Source organism: Antennarius striatus, chromosome 12, assembly GCF_040054535.1.
Source record: "Antennarius striatus isolate MH-2024 chromosome 12, ASM4005453v1, whole genome shotgun sequence".
NCBI lineage: Eukaryota > Metazoa > Chordata > Actinopteri > Lophiiformes > Antennariidae > Antennarius > Antennarius striatus.
The window spans coordinates 20,985,010-21,004,795 of NC_090787.1; the positions used below are offsets into that span (position 1 = coordinate 20,985,010).

General features: G+C 42.4%; 1 protein-coding gene across 3 annotated transcripts in view; it reads right to left on the reverse strand.

The window, feature by feature from the left end:
- znf385b (zinc finger protein 385B) overlaps positions 1-19,786 on the reverse strand; it is a 54,437-nt gene that overhangs the window by 25,252 nt on the left and 9,399 nt on the right. For all 3 annotated transcript variants that reach the window (XM_068329211.1, XM_068329212.1, XM_068329210.1), the window contains exons 2-4: positions 2,753-2,890; positions 2,346-2,489; positions 1,396-1,509 (exon numbers count right to left, since the gene is read on the reverse strand). In XM_068329211.1, the coding sequence (XP_068185312.1) occupies positions 1,396-1,509; positions 2,346-2,489; positions 2,753-2,888 (394 nt within the window). In that variant the 5' untranslated portion in view covers positions 2,889-2,890. The remainder of the gene's footprint in view (positions 1-1,395; positions 1,510-2,345; positions 2,490-2,752; positions 2,891-19,786) is intronic.

Here is a 19,786-nt window from a genome sequence, read left to right on the forward strand (position 1 = left end):
CATTCTATTGGCTGACGGCATCCGGAAGTGCGTTGCGTTCCGTCAGTCTCGGAACGCAACGCACTTCCGTGAGACACAAAAGTGCTTTAAACAGTCTATCAGAGTGTGGGAAAAGATAATACAGATAGAAGGTGGTTCAATATCAGTATGGGGAGGGTTCAGAAATGTTTAAATTACCATAAATAATAAAATAAATAGTTTGTCGCTATATTGTGGAATTTCGTTTTTGCGGGCGGTTCCTAGAACGCATTAACCACGAGGAACGAGGGATCACTGTACCTGGAGATACGAGCTGCTCCACATACAAGTTATTTGAGATACGCGGCATCACTCTGTCCATATTTTTATTCGACATACAAGCGGTGCTCTTGTGAGTTACAAGCCGTGCTCCAGGACTCCACCACTAGTGGGCGGATGGACACACAACCGAGATCTCAATTCTCGTTCATGGAGTAGAGGCGTAGCTCCCGTGTTCTCCTAACGTTTGTCTTTCTTTTCATACTTTATCATTGTTTATGTAACTAATGGTAATATAAAGTTAATTATGCACAAATAATGGGTGCATGTCTGTTGATTGACAAAAATATGTTTTTTTCATGACTAAGAGTGTTTGGGGATTTTTTTACAAGGCTGGAGCAGATTAAAACGATTTTAGATACTGTGTTTTAAAAGGGGAAATTGTTTGACTTACAAACTCAGTATCTTGAAGTAATAGTAGTAGTAGTAGTAGTAGTAGTAGTAGTAGTACTAGTAACAGTACTAGTACTAGTAGTAGTAGTAGTAGTAGTAGTAGTAGTATCTTGGCATATACTGTACATGCCCCCTGTGACCCAACACACCTTTTAATTCAATGCAGTCCTTTCCACATAGACATTAATGCTTTCATCCTGCCCAGCGCTTCACTACTTCTTCAGTCCAGACAAGTTTCTGTCATCACCAGAATCCAGCTAACATCAGCTCCTCTTCATGACTTACAGCCTGATGGTTGGGCAGAGCATCACCTACCAGAGGAGGGCTGACATACAGCCTCAGAGTTGATCTGAGGCGAGGGGGGGGGTCAGCTCCTCTTTTAAGGTCACTTTGAGATCTGAGGAACACAAACTACCAACTCTGACCACTCCTAGGGGGCAGCAGTTGTTAATGATAGATGAACCAACGTCACCTTCACTCAGCAAACAGACACTCTGACTTAGCAATGTCATTATTAGCTCTTTATGTCCCAGTGGTTACCATGACAACTTGCATATTTGTTGTGCATTGATGTCTGGATGAGGAGCACTCTGTCCTGTCAGACATGCTGTTTGTTGGCATCATTACGGGTTGTTGAAGTGTAGCTTAAAAAAACCGTTTGATGACAAACCGTCAGCACAGCAGGAGGAGAAGGAGCAGTCCTACCTGAAGTTGTGGTAGATGGAGCACTGAGGACTGGACAGGGGGCCGGGCTGGAACTCAGTCCAGCAGGGTGGGAGCAGAGCCTGGTGTCCTGGGGAAGGCATCTAGCCTGAGCCCCTGTGGAATACAAGAGCTGTTGTTAATGACACGCTAACTAGGGAGGTACTATTACTACTACTATTACTACTACTACCACTACTACTACCACTACTACTACTAGGATGGGAGCAAAGCCTGGTGTCCTGGGGAAAACAAGAGCTGTTATTACTGATATGGTAACTAGAGAGGTACTATTACTACTACAACAACTACTACCATTACTACTAGTAGTACAATTGCCACTACTACTACTACCACCACTACTAATACTGCTACCACTACTACTACTATTACTACTACTTCTACTACTACTACCACTATTGCTACTATTACTAGTGCTATTATTACTACTACTACCATTACTACTACTACTACTACTACTACTATTACTACTACTTCTACTACTACTACCACTAATACTATTACCACTATTACTACTATTGCTACTACTACTATTACCACTACCACTACTACTACCTTACTACCTCTACTACTACTGCTAGTACTATTACCACTACTACCACTACTACCCCTGCTAGTACTATTACCACGACTACCACTACTACCACTACTACTACTACTACCACTATTGCTACTACTATTACTAGTACTATTACTACTACTACCACTACTACTACTACTACTATTATTATGACTACTACGACAACACGTACTACTACTGCTGCTGCTGCTGCTAATGCTACTACTTCTACTAGTACTATCACTACTACTACTACTACCACCACCTTTACTGCTACTACTAGTAGTACTACCACTACTATGACTACTACTACTACTACTACTACCACCATTACTACTACTAGTACTCGTACAGAGACAGGCTCATCATGGACCTGCTGATTGTTGTCCTCTGTCTCCAGCCTGGAGCTGTCTCACTCTCCGGAGGTGAGACCTGCCATTGTAGTGGACCTGGGCCTGACCAGCAGACGTCAGCTGCAGGTTACACACCTCACACAGAGAGAATGCCCCGCCCTGACCTGCAGGAGGGCAACAGGGTGGTGTATGAGTTGTGCACCAGAACAGTCACTGCTACGAATCCCAAATAATACAAATCATAATCATTGTGTATTGCAATGAAATAAAATGAAGTGATCTGTAGTACAAAATGATTTTAACTTCACTATAAATGTTTCATAAATAGCTTACTGTACAATATCAAGTCATTTCATTGCATAGGCCACAAGGAGGAGATGGTCAGGATGTTTTGACTGAAGGAGGAAGAGGCATTGGAGTCATTTACCCAGAGATAGGCTCTTCTGGACAGACAGACTGCCCGTTGTAAGCGTAGGTCTGTCCATCAGCTCCTGGCACATCCCTCCAAATGCAAAGATCTGCCCACTCTCCAGCAGCTGAGAGGGGCTGAGAGGAGTCTTCATCCCTGAGGAGAAACCGACAGACACGTCGATCAGACACAATTCTGATGGGTCACACAAACTCACAAATAGTGGAAAGTGGCAATGACAACTAAAGACCTGGCACGCCATTGTGAGGTTCATATTTTACAGTTAAATCAATGTATTTATCTGGATTTGTGGATTCAGGGGTGAAGACTGAGTCTTCCTCTTTCAATAGAGTTTGACAACAAATGACAAAGATTAAATAGAATCCAGAGAACAAAGCAGAAATCCACCAGACTGACCAGGTAGAGAAACGTCAGACAGAAGGACTGGAAAGCAATCCTTTTCATAGTGATGACGTCACTGAATCAGTTTGTATTATGCTCAGGCCTAAGGAGTGATGATCTAGTCAGCGGTTAGGAAGGCAGACATCACAGCCACGATCAGGCTAAGGTCCACAACCAAATCTGTCGATGAGAGAGATCCATGTGTCTATTTTCTGAAAGCCAGTAGCAAAGAAATCCTGACACGCACGGCGGTAAAACCCAAACCACTCTACGTGTGAAATAACCCCATGGCAGCGACACACACCACCCTGAGGTAAAGCTGACCCTGAACATCCACAAGCAGAGGTAACAACCCAAGAGAAGACGGACAGACAGGTGGACAGACAGACGATGGGCAGAAGTGAGGCCTGAGTGGAAGAGGATGGTGGGTGAGGGTGGGTGAGGACCGCCACACACTCACAGGGAGAGTGATGAAGTCATGAGGAAGAGGAGGGAGCGAGGATAGCATATGTGTTCGCGTACAGCGCGTTCATTTGTGTGTGTGTTCAGTCAAGGCTCATGTGACTTGGCATTACTGACAGGAGAACAGATGGACAGAGTCATGGACTGATCCACACACACACACACACACACACACACACACACACACACACACACACACACACACACACACACACACACACACACACACACACACACACACACACACACACACACACACACACACACACACACACACACACACACACACACACACACACACACACACACACAGATATAATTTTTGTGCCTCTGGCTTCCTGAAAATGTTGCTTTTTGTTTTGTGATTATATCTCATCAGGTTTCAGAGATGTGTACCTAAAAAGGTATAAAAGTGAAAATTTGACCATGACCTAGTCTTCAAGGTCAAGGTTGTGATCTAATTTTCATCCCCTGCCTCCCTCAATATAACACCTTTGGTTTCGTCTTTGTATCCGGTTCCTGAGATATGTGCCAAAAAATGTACAAAAGTTGAAAATTTGACCTTGGCCTAGTTTTCACAAGGTCAAGGTCATCCTCTCATTTTCATCCCCTTTGCTGCCTGAGTAACGTGCTTTTTCTTTCATATTTTTATCTGCAACTGTTGTGAAGATATTTGGTGAATGGACGGACGAACACACGAACACCGACAGACACCATACATCACCGCTTCCAGGGATGTAATTATACTGTACACGGATAAAGTATGCATGTCTATTGGTTGATTAAAAAAAATTTATCAAAATTTAGGAGATTAGCAGATATTTTACAAGGCTGGAAGGGATTAAAATGATTTGAATTGTTTTAAATGGGGAAATATTTAATTTATGAACTCTGTCATGGAATGGAATAAAGTCATATCTCGAGGTACGACTGTGTTACTGATATCCCACAGCCTTTGATTAGACCATAGGTGATAGATAGATAGATAGATAGATAGATAGATAGATAGATAGATAGATAGATAGATAGATAGATAGATAGATAGATAGATAGATAGATAGATAGATAGATAGATAGATAGATAGATAGATAGATAGATAGATAGATAGATAGATAGATAGATAGATAGATAGATAGATAGATACTTTATTAATCCCGGAGGAAATTGCATATATCCACTGCTCAGGCATTACTTAACAAATAATACTGGATAAACACCAGGAGAAAAGGAAACACTGACATCACAGGACATACCACAAGACATACATTACACTAACAGACAGACACATGCAGCACTAACAGGACTTATATACTAAACTATAACTAAAAATATAAACAGTATAAAATTTAAAATATTACAGTATTAAAATATAAACAGTATAAAATAAAATCTAAACAGTATAAAATTGAATTAAAATATAAAAACAGTATAAAAAATAAATAAATAAATTTTATATATATATATATACAACAGTATAAAATTAAATTTAAATTAAATTAAATCCATTTTCAACCCCGTGCTGACCTCCCACCTCCCCCCCGCTCCTCCTGAGAGAGTCATTGTACCCCCTGATGGCACGGGGCACGAAGGAGGACCTCAGCCTCTCTGTGGAGGCGCTGTGTGACAGCAGTCTGCCGCTGAAGGTGCTTCTCTGCTGGGAGAAGGTGGTGTTGTGGGGGGGGGGGGGGGCTGGTGTTGTTCATGATGGCCTTCCTTTAGACATGGTCCTGCTCTCCAGAAGCATATCCACAGAGTCCAGGCTCAGCCCGACCACTGAGCCCGCTCTGCGGATGAGTCTGTTCAGACGGTCCATATCTCTATATCTGATACTATCTGATACTGTCGACCAATCAGCAGCTATGGACCGGTGTTTTATTCCTGACTGTACTGATGGCTATGAGATAAACCGTTGCCATGGTTTTCCAGGTTACTGTCTTCTCTGTGTTTGTACCACCGTCTCTCCTCCAGCTACTGGTTAGAAGTAGATTTTATGTTCTGCAGACAGCTGGTTAATCTGCCTATGTGATGAATTAGCTACAAAATGCACAGACACACACACACACACACACACACACACACACACACACACACACACACACACACACACACACACAGACACACACACACACACACACACACACACAGAGCCAGCTGATGCTGACATCAGCTTTAGCAAGGGAAGGATTAAATATATCTGCTCTATTGAGCTGGGAATTACTCACCACACACACACACACACACACACACACACACACACACACACACACACACACACACACACACACACACACACACACACACACACACACACACACACACACACACACACACATTAATATATGGTAAGACACACACAAAGTAAAGCTAGCCAGTGAACTGAGCAGAATCAAAGTGAAATGAAATCTGTGTATTTACCCTGGTTATAACGTGTGTGATTGTAATCCAAGCTGACCAGGCGGTCAGCAATCAGAGAGGCCAGCTGTGGGTTATAATCCCACAAACACGCATGCTCACACACACACAAACACACACATAGGCAACAATATGGTTCCTGATTGAAGAGAGGGAAGGTAAATATTTTCCAGCATCTGATAAACCAGTATTTCAGGCTTTTGCAAAAAAAAAAAAAACTGAAAACATTTTTTTTTTAAATTCTACCTTTTAAGTCTTCATCAGAGTCTTTTTATCTAATATCCTTGTATTCATAGCAACATGTGGTGAATATATCATCACACACTCGGTTGTGAGGAAGGAGCTCAGAGCTGTTCTGATCTTTTCAGACTATCTGAAATGTATTTTGCTTAAGCTGCTCCCCTCAGTTGGAGTTTTTTGCTCAGAGCTCGATGAACACAGGTTTATGTTTGTGGCCTAAAAAGAACATCTTAAGACAAGCGACACGGGAGCACAAGGCCCTACACGTGTTTCCTTCATTAATTACACTTCATTAACACCTTGGATATTTTCTACATGGCAGTCTAGCATCCATTTGGCTCCCCTCAACTCTAACTATATTAAAATCACAGTTTTTCTTTATGCATCTCGTTGCTACCAGGAGAGTGAACCTGAGTGAACCTGTTTGACTGGTGCGTATCAGCTGCTACGCTCACACTCATTGTGACAGCCTGGTTTCGATAAAATTAATGTGGTTAGAAACTTTTTAAAAAGTGTGTTTCTGCTCTTCAAGAAGGTGAATGCATGAATTATTCTGTGAGGTTCTATTCGTAAAAAATAAAAATTAACAAGAACCAGTGCAGTCAGAGACTGCAACATCCTGCGAAGGGTAGGTCAGGGTATCCTGAAAGCAGTACCTGACAAGTGCATAGCTTTGACCTTTCAGGGTAGGTCAAAGCTATGCACTAGCTTTGACCATAGATCAAAGGTCAAAGATCAAAGCTAGTGCTCTGATCTACTGTCACTGATCAAAGCACTAGCTTTGATCCATGGTCTTACTCACACTTGCCTTCTCCCTTGTCTTTCTATCTTATCCAGTTCTTGAGTGTAGAAAAATAGAAAATTGACCTTGACCCAGTTTTCTCAAGGTCAAGCTCATCATCTCATTTTATCCCCTTTGCTGCCTGAGTCATGTGCTTTTTGTTTCATCTTTCTATCTGAACGGTTGTGAAGATGTTTGGTGGACGAACGAAGGAACACACGAACACTGACATTACAACACATCACGGCTTTGAAGCGGGATGTAAAACATGTTATTGATACACATGACAGCTGTCAAAATTCTTCAGAAGGGATTTCGAACTATAGGGAATTTTAATCTGCCTAATACAGCAGTACCTTGAGATACGGGTTTAATTTGTTCTGTGACCAAGCACGTAAGTCAAGCAATTTGTAAGTGAAACGTTTCCCCTTTTAAAATGACCTAACTCATTTTAATCCATTCCAGCCTTGTAAAAAAGCCCCAAACTCCCCTAAATTATGATAATAACACATTTTTATCAAACAATAAACATGCATAATTTATCTGTGCATAATTATGTATAAATTGAGTAAACGTTGATAATGAAAATACGCCTTAACTCTGCGAAAGAGAAGGAGATCCAGGCTGCTATTATATCCTTCCGCCAACATGCAGGAAGAGTGAAATCTGATCTCAACTGATGTTTTGTCCATCAGGCAGTTCGCGTTGGCTTCCCAAAACACAGCTCCTATGTCGGATTTTGCTCCTACAAAAACACTGACAGAGCAGCTGCTCGTATCTCAACGCACTACGGTACCTATTTTTCTTTCTGTTGCCTTTACTCTCCAGCTCCTAATTATTATGGAGTTGTCTTGATCTGAATGAGATCTGATGGAATCAGAAAGATTCTCAAGGCGATTCCTGAAGTTTCACCCGAAAGTCTCTCATCAACAGGAGGAAACGGTTTTAAAGACGCATTACAAACAAGACAACCAACATTATATATGATGATGGTCCATCATTATTATTATTATTATTATTACTATTATTATTTCTGGGAACTGATTTTTTTTCTAATTAAAACTTAAAGGTGAACAAAGTCATCTATAGTAATCATCTAGCAACTGGACCAGTGGCAGCTCCTCACGCCAACACCCACCACCATTAACAGCATCTGATTGTTGTTGGGTGAAAACCTTTTATGTTTAAAATGTGTGTGAACTTTACAGGAACTAATGAGAAAACGCAGGATGTGTTGTTGTTCAGTGGACGAGGAGAGCTGTTGTTCAGGTCTGAAGAACATCACATGAGAAATTATTGGACGTGGTGAAACCAGCTTTACAACGTCGTACCGTTTATCTCATGTTGTTTATTGCTTTTGTTTTAAACAAATTAACTTTTTAACAAATAAGCTCATCATCTGATTGGTCAAAAGCTCTGAATCCTGCTAGAATTAATGGGAACAGTAAAAGAAGGAGATGTTGAGGGCACTTTGTCCCTGACACTGTACAACACACACACACACACACACACACACACACACACACACGCACACACACACACACACAAAACCTCAGGGGATAGCAGGACAAAGAAACTGGAGATGTGAAAAGACAGAAAGAGAGGTCTTGGAGTGGCTGTCTCTCACCCTGGGGTCATTAGACAGTAATGACAGTAGACTCTGACACACACACACACACACACACACACACACACACACACACACACACACACACACACACACACACACACACACACACACACACACACACACACACACACACAGCAGTGGCCAGCAGCAGAAAAGGCACTTAACCAAAGTACTAGTCAGTTTGATATTTGTGCTTTTGTCCCTTCAGGAAACTGAAATTCCATGATGCAAAACTCAAACCGCTGCTTCACACACACAAACGTTGCCAATCGATATATTAAAGAAGAAACCACTTTTTGATAGTGTCACAGAGGAAGGGGTATGGACCCAAATGCAGAACACTGAAGACACCACTTTTGTCCATAGCTTTAATGAAAAACTAACTACACCGGCAAGATGCAAACAAGACTCAGGCAGAACAAGGCAGAAAAACAGAACAGACCGACAGGAACCAAACTTCAGAAAACGAACCAGCACCTGGCGCTCATCCCACCTGGGTTAAAAAGCCTCATCCTCATTGCACCTATTGAGTCCAGGTGTGACGACCAGTAACTGGTGTATGGATCAGTCTCAGGTGTGGAGCCGTGGCTCCACCCACAAGCTTGGCCTCTGCCTGCCCCGCCGAACCGTGACAGATAGTAATCCTATGAAACAAGAGGGAGATAAAATCCAGCCTTGACTTTGTGTGAAAACTGAAGACACGCATTCAGACAGATCCTCCTCTCAGGCTCTGAATGACCTCCAGCAGATCCACCAGCTCACGTCTCCTCAAACGCTTTGATTTGCTCCACTTGAGCAGCAAAAACCCTCCATTAAGCTGCGGAAGTGTTGTCAAACCGTGAATGTGTTTCTCAGTGTGATCTCAGGGCCACAGCGGACTGGTTCTGTTCCATTACGATTTCTGAAACTGCAGAGTCAGCACACAGGATCTCAGAGAATGTACTGGAGATAAGTAAAATATCAATTCCAAGATTTACCCTGTCTTTAATGAATATTGTCAGACGTAAAACTATTCAAGTTCCATTGTAAGCACAAATGACAACAAGCAACTGATGAACACTGTAGCGACTTCCAAACCAATAAGTCGCTGAGAGGCTGACGACGGGGCCTTCCTTTGTCAGACGCACTTCCAGGCAAAAATCACCACGATACATAAAAATACCTTTAATCCTTTATTAACGAAAAAAGAATAATCAACTCATAAAAACTGTTCACAAACTCATATAAGTGACTCACAAAGACGTATCAATAAAAAACGTTGCGTGATGTGTTGCGTGTTGCGTGTTTGCGGCGGTCAACAAAAAATACGGCAACCCCGCTCACCCTCTCTCATCCACACAGGTGAGAAGATACCCTATTTAACCTATATTGACGTTCACGCCCACATCCATTTGACCCACTTATTCCTTCAATGAGATCACAAAAAACAACAACATCACAAATAACAACAAATACAATATTCAAACCATCATCACATCATCTCATAATACAAAATACTTACACTCCAGCCCCTAATTATTAGGATAACACATAATAATTACCCACATTCATATTATAGGAGACAAACAGTTAAAAGCTTAATATCATTAAAGTCCATAACACATATCTTGTCTTCTGTCTTCTTTCTTCCTGTGTCAGAAGTAAAGGCAACAATCAGTCTGTCAAAAGAAGTTTTTAGCCATCAGTCTTTGGCAAGTCAGTCAAAATCAAAGTCAAACTGGGAGTCAAAGCATTCCAATATTCAGCAGCTGCTCCTCATCCAGCTTCAGCCTCCTGTAGTAGACAGATCTTCGTTATTGGACGATCCAGACAACTGCTCTTTGTTTTAATCCGCACCTGACGCACAAATCCTCGTCTGTCTGGAAAGGTTTGAAGGACTTTTCCCATGACCCAGGAATTTCGAGGAGCCGTATTGTCCATAATGAGCACTATATCTCCAGGGACAATATTGCGCTTCACTCTGGTCCATCTCTGACGCTCCTGTAGTTGTGGTAAGTATTCTTTAACCCACCTTTTCCAGAATAAATCCGACTTGTATTGCACCTGCTTCCATCGCCTGCGAGCATACACATCCGCCTCCTGGCAGTCTCCTGGTGGTAAAGATGGTAAGGTTTTTAACAGCAACAGGTGATTGGGTGTCAATGCTTCCAGGTCGTTTGGATCTGTAGATGCTTTGGTAATCGGCCGGCTGTTGATTATGGATTCCACCTCACAAAGAACTGTGTGAAGTCCCTCTTCATCCAGATTTTGCACAAAGTAGAATTTAGGACTTTTCTCACCGAACGGATTAGCCGCTCCAAAGATCCTCCTTGATGCGAACCAGCAGGGGGGTTAAAGGTCCATTTAATTCCTTTCTGGAGAAGTGCATTATTGATCTGAGACTGGTTCCACTGTTCAATAGCTGTTCTCAATTCACGCTCCGCTCCAATGAAATTTGTCCCATTGTCTGAGCACAGTTCCTGAACTTGACCTCGTCTTGCTATAAAGTGTCTGAGTGCATTTATGAAGGAGTCGGTGTCCAGTGAAGTTGCCACTTCAATGTGAATTGCACGTATAGCCAGACAGGTAAGGATAACACCATATCTCTTCACAACACTCCTTCTGCTCTTCACCTCAAACGGTACAAAACAGTCCACTCCAACATGAGTAAATGGTGGCTCATCTGGAGTCACTCTTTCAACAGGTAGATCTGCCATCTGCTGGAACAACGGCTGAGCGTTCAGTCTACAACAGATGACACACTTGGATCAAACGCTCCTTATAGCTGTACCAGCCCCAGTAATCCAGTACCTCTCCCGCAGTTTGGCTAGCCTGTGGTTACGGCCGCCATGTCCCACCTCTTGGTGAATATGCCTCAGAAGCATGTCTGAGATATGGAAGTCTTTAGCCAGTATTAGGGGATGTTTAGCCTCCGTGGGCATAGACGATCTACTCAACTGACCGCCAACTCTCAGAACACCATCTTCAACACGTGGGCAAAGTTTATAAATGTGGCTATGGCCCTTAACACTTTCACCATTTTGCAGCCTGGAGAATTCTTCTGGAAACTTCTTCCTCTGGCAGAACCTGATGATCTCCAGTTCGGCCTTCTCCAGTTCCTCCACTGACAGACAACTTGGAACTATCTTCCTCTTTAAAGCATCCATATCTTCCTCTAAAGAACATCTTTGTTTGTATCACATCCAAATTAGACTGTGAAAGTTCGGTGTTCAACTGTTTCCTCTTCTTGCAACAAGCCAAGAGCCAGTCAATGAGTCTCAACATCCAAGCCACAGATCTTTTCAGACCAGTCTAAGATGAAAAGTAAGTGATCATGCGAGTCACAGCATCACTCTCTTCTCTGGCCTGTACAGCATTCACAGCAGCAGCTTTCTTGATCTCAGGGTCATCTGGTGGAAGCTGATGAACGTCCTCAGGATTAACAGGCCATATACACTTGACAGAGAAAAGGCAGACCCAAAACCCATGTTAGATTCTTGAGGAATGCATCCACTTTCAAACCTCTAGAGGCTACATCGGCTGGGTTCCTTGCAGTGTCTACATACCTCCATTGAGAAGACCGTGAGACCTTGAGAATTTCTGAAACTCGGTTGACAACAAAGACTTTGAACCTGGAAGTCTCGTTCTTGATGTATTTTAGCACGGATGCACTGTCTGTCCACAACACAGAATTGTGAAGTTCCATTTGCAACTCTCTCCTCCACAAGACATCAATACGGCTTGCCATGGTGGCAGCAATGAGTTCCATACGAGGGATGGTAACCGACTTAAGTGGAGCTACCCTAGCCTTTCCCATGACAAAAGCACTGTGTACTTGTGAGTGTGTGCTATGTAACAGCAGGTAAGTCACTACTCCGTAGCCATCTTCACTTGCGTCACAGAAATGGTGCAGCTGTGCGGTAGTTGTTTCTCCAAAGTCTGGTGGTTTCAGGCATCTCATGATGTTAAAATTCTCTAGACGGCACAGTTCCTGCAGTCATCCATCCATGAGCAACTGATTCAGGTATGATGTCATCCCAGCCAACTGATTTCCTGCACAGGTCTCTTAAGATTTTCTTGGCAAGCAACACAACAGGGCTCAGGATTCCAAGAGGATCGAAGATGGAGCTGACGGTTGAAAGAATTCCTCTCCTGGTGAGTGGTCTGTCCTTAATGATGATCTTGAACTTAAAACTGTCAGACTGAATGCACCACTCCACACCAAGCACTCTCTCCAACGGTAGCTGATCCTGATCCAGGTCCAATCCTTTCGTGTCCTTAGCTCTGTGACTTTCAGGTATTACAGTCATAACCTCAAGTCTGTTGCTTATCCATTTCCTAAGCTGGAAACCACCCTCCGCACAGATGGAGACAAGGTCATGATAGAGAGATACAGCTTTGTCTTCTGAAGGCACAGACACCAGACAATCATCGACATAGAAGCAATGTAGGACCTTATCAATCACCTCTTGGCTGAACTGTTCTTTATTATCTTCTGCACATTTCCTGAGAGCAAAGTTGGCGCAGCTGGGAGATGAAGTCGCGCCAAAGAGATGCACCAACATCCGGAAATCACTGAGTTCTTGATTTAAATCTTTATCAGGCCACCAGAGAAACCTCAAGAAATCGGCATCTTCAGCTGGCACCCGTACCTGGTGAAACATGGATTCAACATCTGCCATGATCACCACTGGTTCTTTTCTGAATCTGGTCACCACACCAATCAATGAACACGTCAGATCTGGTCCTTGTAGGAGCTGAGCATTAAGAGATGTTCCTTGGAAACTTGCTCCACAGTCAAAGACAACTCTGTTCTTCTTCTTTGTTGGATGTTAAACGCCATGGTGGGGGATATACCAGACCTTTCCATTGCAGCATTCCAACTCCTCTTCAGGCACCTTTTCTGCATAACCTTTGGCAATCAGATCATTCATAAAGGATGTGTAGTCTGAATAGAACGATGAGTCCTTCAAAAGCCTTTTCTTCAGGTACTTGGCACGTTGCTCCACAATTATTCTGTTATTTGGCATGTTGAGTTCCTCATTCCTTAACGGTAAGCCAATCGGGTAATGACCATTCACTTGCTTTGCTGAGTTTGTAACCAAGTCCATAAACCTTTGATCCTCTCTTGACATTCCAGGTTGCTCATCCACACTGCATTCAGGGAAATCCATCTTGAACTGTTGCTGCCAAAGTTCATCCAAATTCACAACTGACATTCTGTTCACTGACAACTCTGGCTGCTCGCAATCCATTGCTTCCTCACTTTCTACCTTCAGAGGTCCATTCACAGTCCATCCCAGCATCGTCCTGATAACATAGGGTACTCCATTTACACTGTGAATGATTTGCAATGGTTTCAAGGCCTTAGGAACATTTGTTCCAATCAACAGTTCAATCTCTACATCTATTTCAGGCAAACAAACTTGTTTTAAATGAGGCCATCCCTGAAGATCCCTCGGTCTTGGAATGTTCCCACTGTGGACAGGCGTACGCTCCTGTGTGAAAGTCTTGGGCAGTTCACAGAAATTATCATACTTTAAGCCAGAAACCTCCAATCCTGAAACAATATGGCTGCTCACCACCTTTTCTTGGCCCATTGTCCGCAAAAGAATACGTGTCTTCTTTCGTCTGAGGCCAAGCTTGTGCATCAGCGCCTCTGTGAAGAATACTGCTGTACTTCCTTGATCTAAAAAGGCATATGTGGTAACAGTTTTGCTGCCCTTTTTTGACTTAATTTGTACAGGAACTATAGGAAGTTTACAATCATGATCACCAGCCCCAGTCAGACCACTTGACACTAGGGTGCTGTCCACTGTTATCTCTGATTTCTCTTTTTCTTGTTCAGAGTCCTTTGCTTTTTCCTTTGGAGGGATATGAAGAATAGTTGGATGTAGGAGACCACACTTTGCACAAGAAATCCGTTTTCTGCTATCTTCGCTGATGTGTCCTGTACACAAACAGCCAAAGCAGACACCTTTTTCTCGTAGGAAGCCTATCTTCTCTTTGTGGGTTCTTCTCTCCAACTGAGGACACAAATCCAATGTGTGTCCGCCTTCACAACAAAGACACATCCTCCTTGCAGCTTGAAGTTGTTCCTTCTCTTTGGTTCTGGGTTGACTTTTGATTCCTACTGGAGCTACAGTGGTGGCAAAGTTTGTTCCTTTCATCCCAGTGTGTGGCTGTTGCTTGAGTTTGTTCACACCTTTATTTAATGTTGCTGAGGGAACATCCTGGATATTTCCAAACACTGGGTCAGTTAAGATTTTTACTTGTCTCTCAATAAAATTGGTGATATCACTGAATGTAGGTCTCTGATTGCGCCTCTCTTGCAACTCACAGGCTACAGTTCTCCACTTGTCTCTGAATTTGTAAGGTAACTTCTTTATAATGGCGAGCATGTTGAGAGGTAGATCTAGCTCATTCAAGTATTCCACCCCTTCCATGGCATTCAAGCAACTTCTGAGGAAAAGACTGTAGTCTTGGAGAGCCTTTACGTCCTCTGTTTTGATGGAAGGCCAAGACAGAGCCCTTTCCATATATGCAGAAGCTACTTTCTGCTGATTTCCAAAATGCTCCCTTAGTAGAGCTTTAGCCTTAACGTAGCCTCTTTCTGGGTTCAAGTGCTGGCAGCTTGTAACTAGTTGCTTAGGATGTCCTCTAGTGTACTGCTCCAAGAAATAGAGTCTGTCGCTGTAGTTTTCAGTGTTTCTTTCCACACCATTCTCAAAAGCTTTAAAAAATGCATGATATTTCAATGGATCACCATCAAAAATTGGGATCTCTCTCTTTGGTAACGATGAGAGGCTTTGCTGCTGTATCAGAAGGGTAGTTATTTCATTTTGCTTTCTCATAATTCCCAGCATATTGTTTTGATCCTCATTTTGTGATCTAAATCCAGCATTCCATACATCTCCATTTTGAGTTTGGGTGTTCTCATTAGCACTGTAATTCACTGAATATTGTTTTGGTTGGTTAAGTGACACAGGCTCAGAATGGATGAAGTGAGGTGCAGTTTTCTCCTTAGGCTTTGCTCCTTGGTCCACATAATCATGTTTAATTTCCTTTTGGTTCAGTGACATTTGTGGAATAAAAGAATTTGCATTAGCATTGAGAGCCTTTTGGTTTGATTTTCCCTTTTCCAGATAAGAGTTCATTCCATCAGAACGCTTCGATAAGGAACTCTTTCCACTTCGAATGCTCTGAGATCGTAAAACATTTAACTTAGCCATGTGCGCTGCAATATTTTCATCCAATTTAAGCTGCTCTTTCTTTCTCCTCAGACGTTCCTCTTGTTCTTCCAGCTCCTGTTTGTTCTTAAGAAGTTTCTGTCTTGCCATTAAAGCTGCCAAGTCAGCCTCAGCCTTAAGATGTGTAGAAGAAGCAGAAAAAACAGTTGACTTTCTTCCAGTAGAGGAGGTTTTGCTTCCCACATTTGATATACTGTCACTTGGTTGTATGTTTTCTTGAATGTCCTCTGTCATGAATATGGACACAGCCTGAGTTGGTGTTAGATGTTCATCCTCTGTTGGATAAAGAAACACTCCTTCTCTAATTACAGCAGGATCCGAATGTCCAAAGTTGATATTTTTTTGTGGTTCTTCAGATTCACTTAGCCACTTTTTAACCTCTTCTTCAAATGTGTTACTGTTTTCCATGATGCTGGCAAACCATTCGTTTTGTTTGCTTCGTTCATCCTCAGGCAGCAGAGGAATCAACACATTATGTGATGTGATAGCATTTTCACAAAGTTTACTGTTTAAGTTTGGCATCAGAATGAACAACGATAATAACACTGATGCGATGAAACATCAAGTCACCAACACGCCATCGTTCCCAATGAACAAACGGCATATGGAAGCCGCATTCCTTCCATCAATATTCAGCCTCATGCGTGCATCTACAGGTGTGGCTCACCTGGCTGTAGTTCACTTTGCCAGTGGCTCCAGATCTGTTCAACAACCAGCTCCTACCTCCGTAGTTTATCTCCGATGATGGTTTTTTGATTTGATCCACTTCCTCCTTTTTCCCTCTTAATCATTTGATCCGTTGCGCTGTCAGATGATGTTTCCTTTCAATGCTTGCCTTTTTTTGTTGACAAAAATGTAGCGACTTCCAAACCAATAAGTCGCTGAGAGGCTGACGACGGGGCCTTCCTTTGTCAGACGCGCTTCCAGGCAAAAATCACCACGATACATAAAAATACCTTTAATCCTTTATTAACAAAAAAAGAATAATCAACTCATAAAAACTGTTCACAAACTCATATAAGTGACTCACAAAGACGTATCAATAAAAAACGTTGCGTGATGTGTTGCGTGTTGCGTGTTTGCGGCGGTCAACAAAAAATACGGCAACCCCGCTCACCCTCTCTCTCTCATCCACACAGGTGAGAAGATACCCTATTTAACCTATATTGACGTTCACGCCCACATCCATTTGACCCACTTCAATGAGATCGCAAAAAACAACATCACAAATAACAACAAATACAATATTCAAACCATCATCATATCATCTCATAATACAAAATACCTGTACATTCATTCATGGCTCCTACAAACACGAACGGTGATTTTATTTAACTGTGCTTCCATTCAGTCAAACCTTGGTTATCAAACGCTTCTGTTCTCCACCAAATCGGTTTTCGACCAGAAAATCCAAGAATTTTACGTCTCTGAACTCGACCAAAATTCAGCTCTCGACCAAACCGAAAGAAGCCGGGCGTACCTGAACGCGACTCACTCGGGAGCCGAGCGAACTCGAATGCCCAGGATGCTTCCTCCGTAGCGCATTCGTGTTCAAACTTCGATAGGATATCTTTTATTAAAATAAAACACATTGTCTATTTCTACCCTTTTTTATTTATGTTAAACAGTAAACAGTGCAGTTTATGGTGTAAAATAGTAAAAAAAAAAAATTTTTAAAGTTGGTTTTTAGACTTGGAACGGATTAAAACGGATTAATTATAATGGGAAAAATAGTTTCGTATTTCAAACAACTCGCTTTTTGAACAGCCTTCTGGAACGGATTATGTTCGAAAACCGAGGGTTGACTGTATTTGTGTATATATATATATATATATATATATATATATACTGTATATACTGTATATACTGTATATACTGTATATACTGTATATACTGTATATACAAATATGCTGTGTGCATACTGTATACTTCATTATAGTCATACTATACTCCAGCTGGGAGGCTGGACCCCTGTCAGGAAACACATCATGAGTGAAATACGTAGCAACAGAAATGCACCCCTGGCAACAAGAGCATGGATAAGACCAGAGAGGACATCGGGGACAAAGAGTGGAGCAAACAGCAGACCAATCACAAACCATATTACACAGGCCATGACAAATGACGATTCTGATCCAACATGATGCACGTCTCCAGGAGCGCAGCACAAATGCTAAAAACACACTGGCTAACACAATCATCCCACCGCTAATGTAATGAAAGACCCTCCTCACATGAGGCAGGAAGCCAACCTGGAAACCTGGAGATGAGAAAGGCTGGCATGAAGGACATCATGGCACAAGAACAGGCCCTGAGCACATAAACACCAGATCCAGAGAGGGTCCACCACATCAACAGGGACCCAGGTCCTGAGAACAGCCCGCTGGGGTGATCACCAGAGACTCAGGGCAGGATTATATGACTGTTAGCTGTCCTAAGCCAGCATAGTATATCCAGGGCGAGATTTGTCAAAAAAAAACAAAAAAGGGTGATGTTTTCTTTTTTAATCATAAAAAAATAAGCCATCAACAGGCCGAATAATTTTTTTTAGGATAATGGGAGGCTAGGAGCCTAAATTCTGTACAGTCTAACATTCTTATTTAATACAAACTAATAAAGACAAGAAACTTTTCATTTCTGTCCTAGCCACAATGTGGAAAATGAAGATGATGAGGATGTCCTAATCAGGCTTCTGGACCATGGATAAGGGAAAATCACGTCAACATGGCAAGAGCATTTAGCCTAATGCTAACAGTCTGTAAAGCATAACATTAACACCCCAAGATTTCCCATTTATGTCAACATAACTCATCAAATGTCAGTCTCTGTGAACAGTTTGCTCTGATGTCAAACTTTCTGTGGTTTTTCCATCTTTCCTGTTGGCCTCATCTGCAGTGTTTTGCTATTTATGTTAACTACTGGATGAGAAACTTAGAGGAAATAAAGTCAAAGTCAGCTTTATTGTTAAATGTACTATATAAGCACCACAGACAGCACAGATGAAATTGCAGTCCTCTCTGACCCGAGGTAAACAGAGAGTACAACAGGCAGTACAACAGGCAGTACAACATAGGTAGTACAACACAGGCAGTACAACACAGGCAGTACAACAGGCAGTACAACAGGCAGTACAGCACGGAGTATGAGACGAAACACAAGGGATGGTAAACATCTCTATACACTCTCTAATCCCATAGGGGAAGTGACCTGTGCGCAGCAAAATTAATAAATAAATAAATAAAAGAGATTAATCAAACAGGAAGCGGCGTGTCGGACTTTTGATGACCAGTGCATCAGCGCATCATTCATCAAGTGTGGTGGAAAACCTCAGTGGTTTGAAGCCGGGCTTAGCCTCTATACAGCTGAGGAGGAAGTTAACTCAGCAGAAGTAGAGATGTACAAATCGGGGGGGATCCCCCCAATCCTGTCCAACAAATCGTTCCCTGGTTTATGGAATGTAATATATCTGAGGTTATCCCTGATAGTGATGATGCATAGAAAACTATTTTAGTTCCAGCTTATGTTTGAGCCCGAAGGTTCAAACTAAAACAGTCAGAATGAGTTTTCTAGTGGAGGATTTGATTCGGATCACTCAGGGTGATGCAGAGTGTAGTTGTGTGATTCTAATCCCTACTGGCGTCACACTGTAAGGATTACACACTGCTGCAGGGTCTGTCTGTCCAACCTTCACTTCAGGACAGTGTGACTCTTCCCTGTCTTTAAATAGTTCCTGGACCCCATCAGGACCCGACACCCGCTGTTCAAGGTGAGGCTCGCCTCACTCACTCCAATCCAATCCTACACTGAGCTACCAAACAGGCAGAGCTGAGGGACGGCCTCACCTGACCAGCCTCTCAGGTGATGGACCACTCCCTGTCTGATATTTCACCCCAGT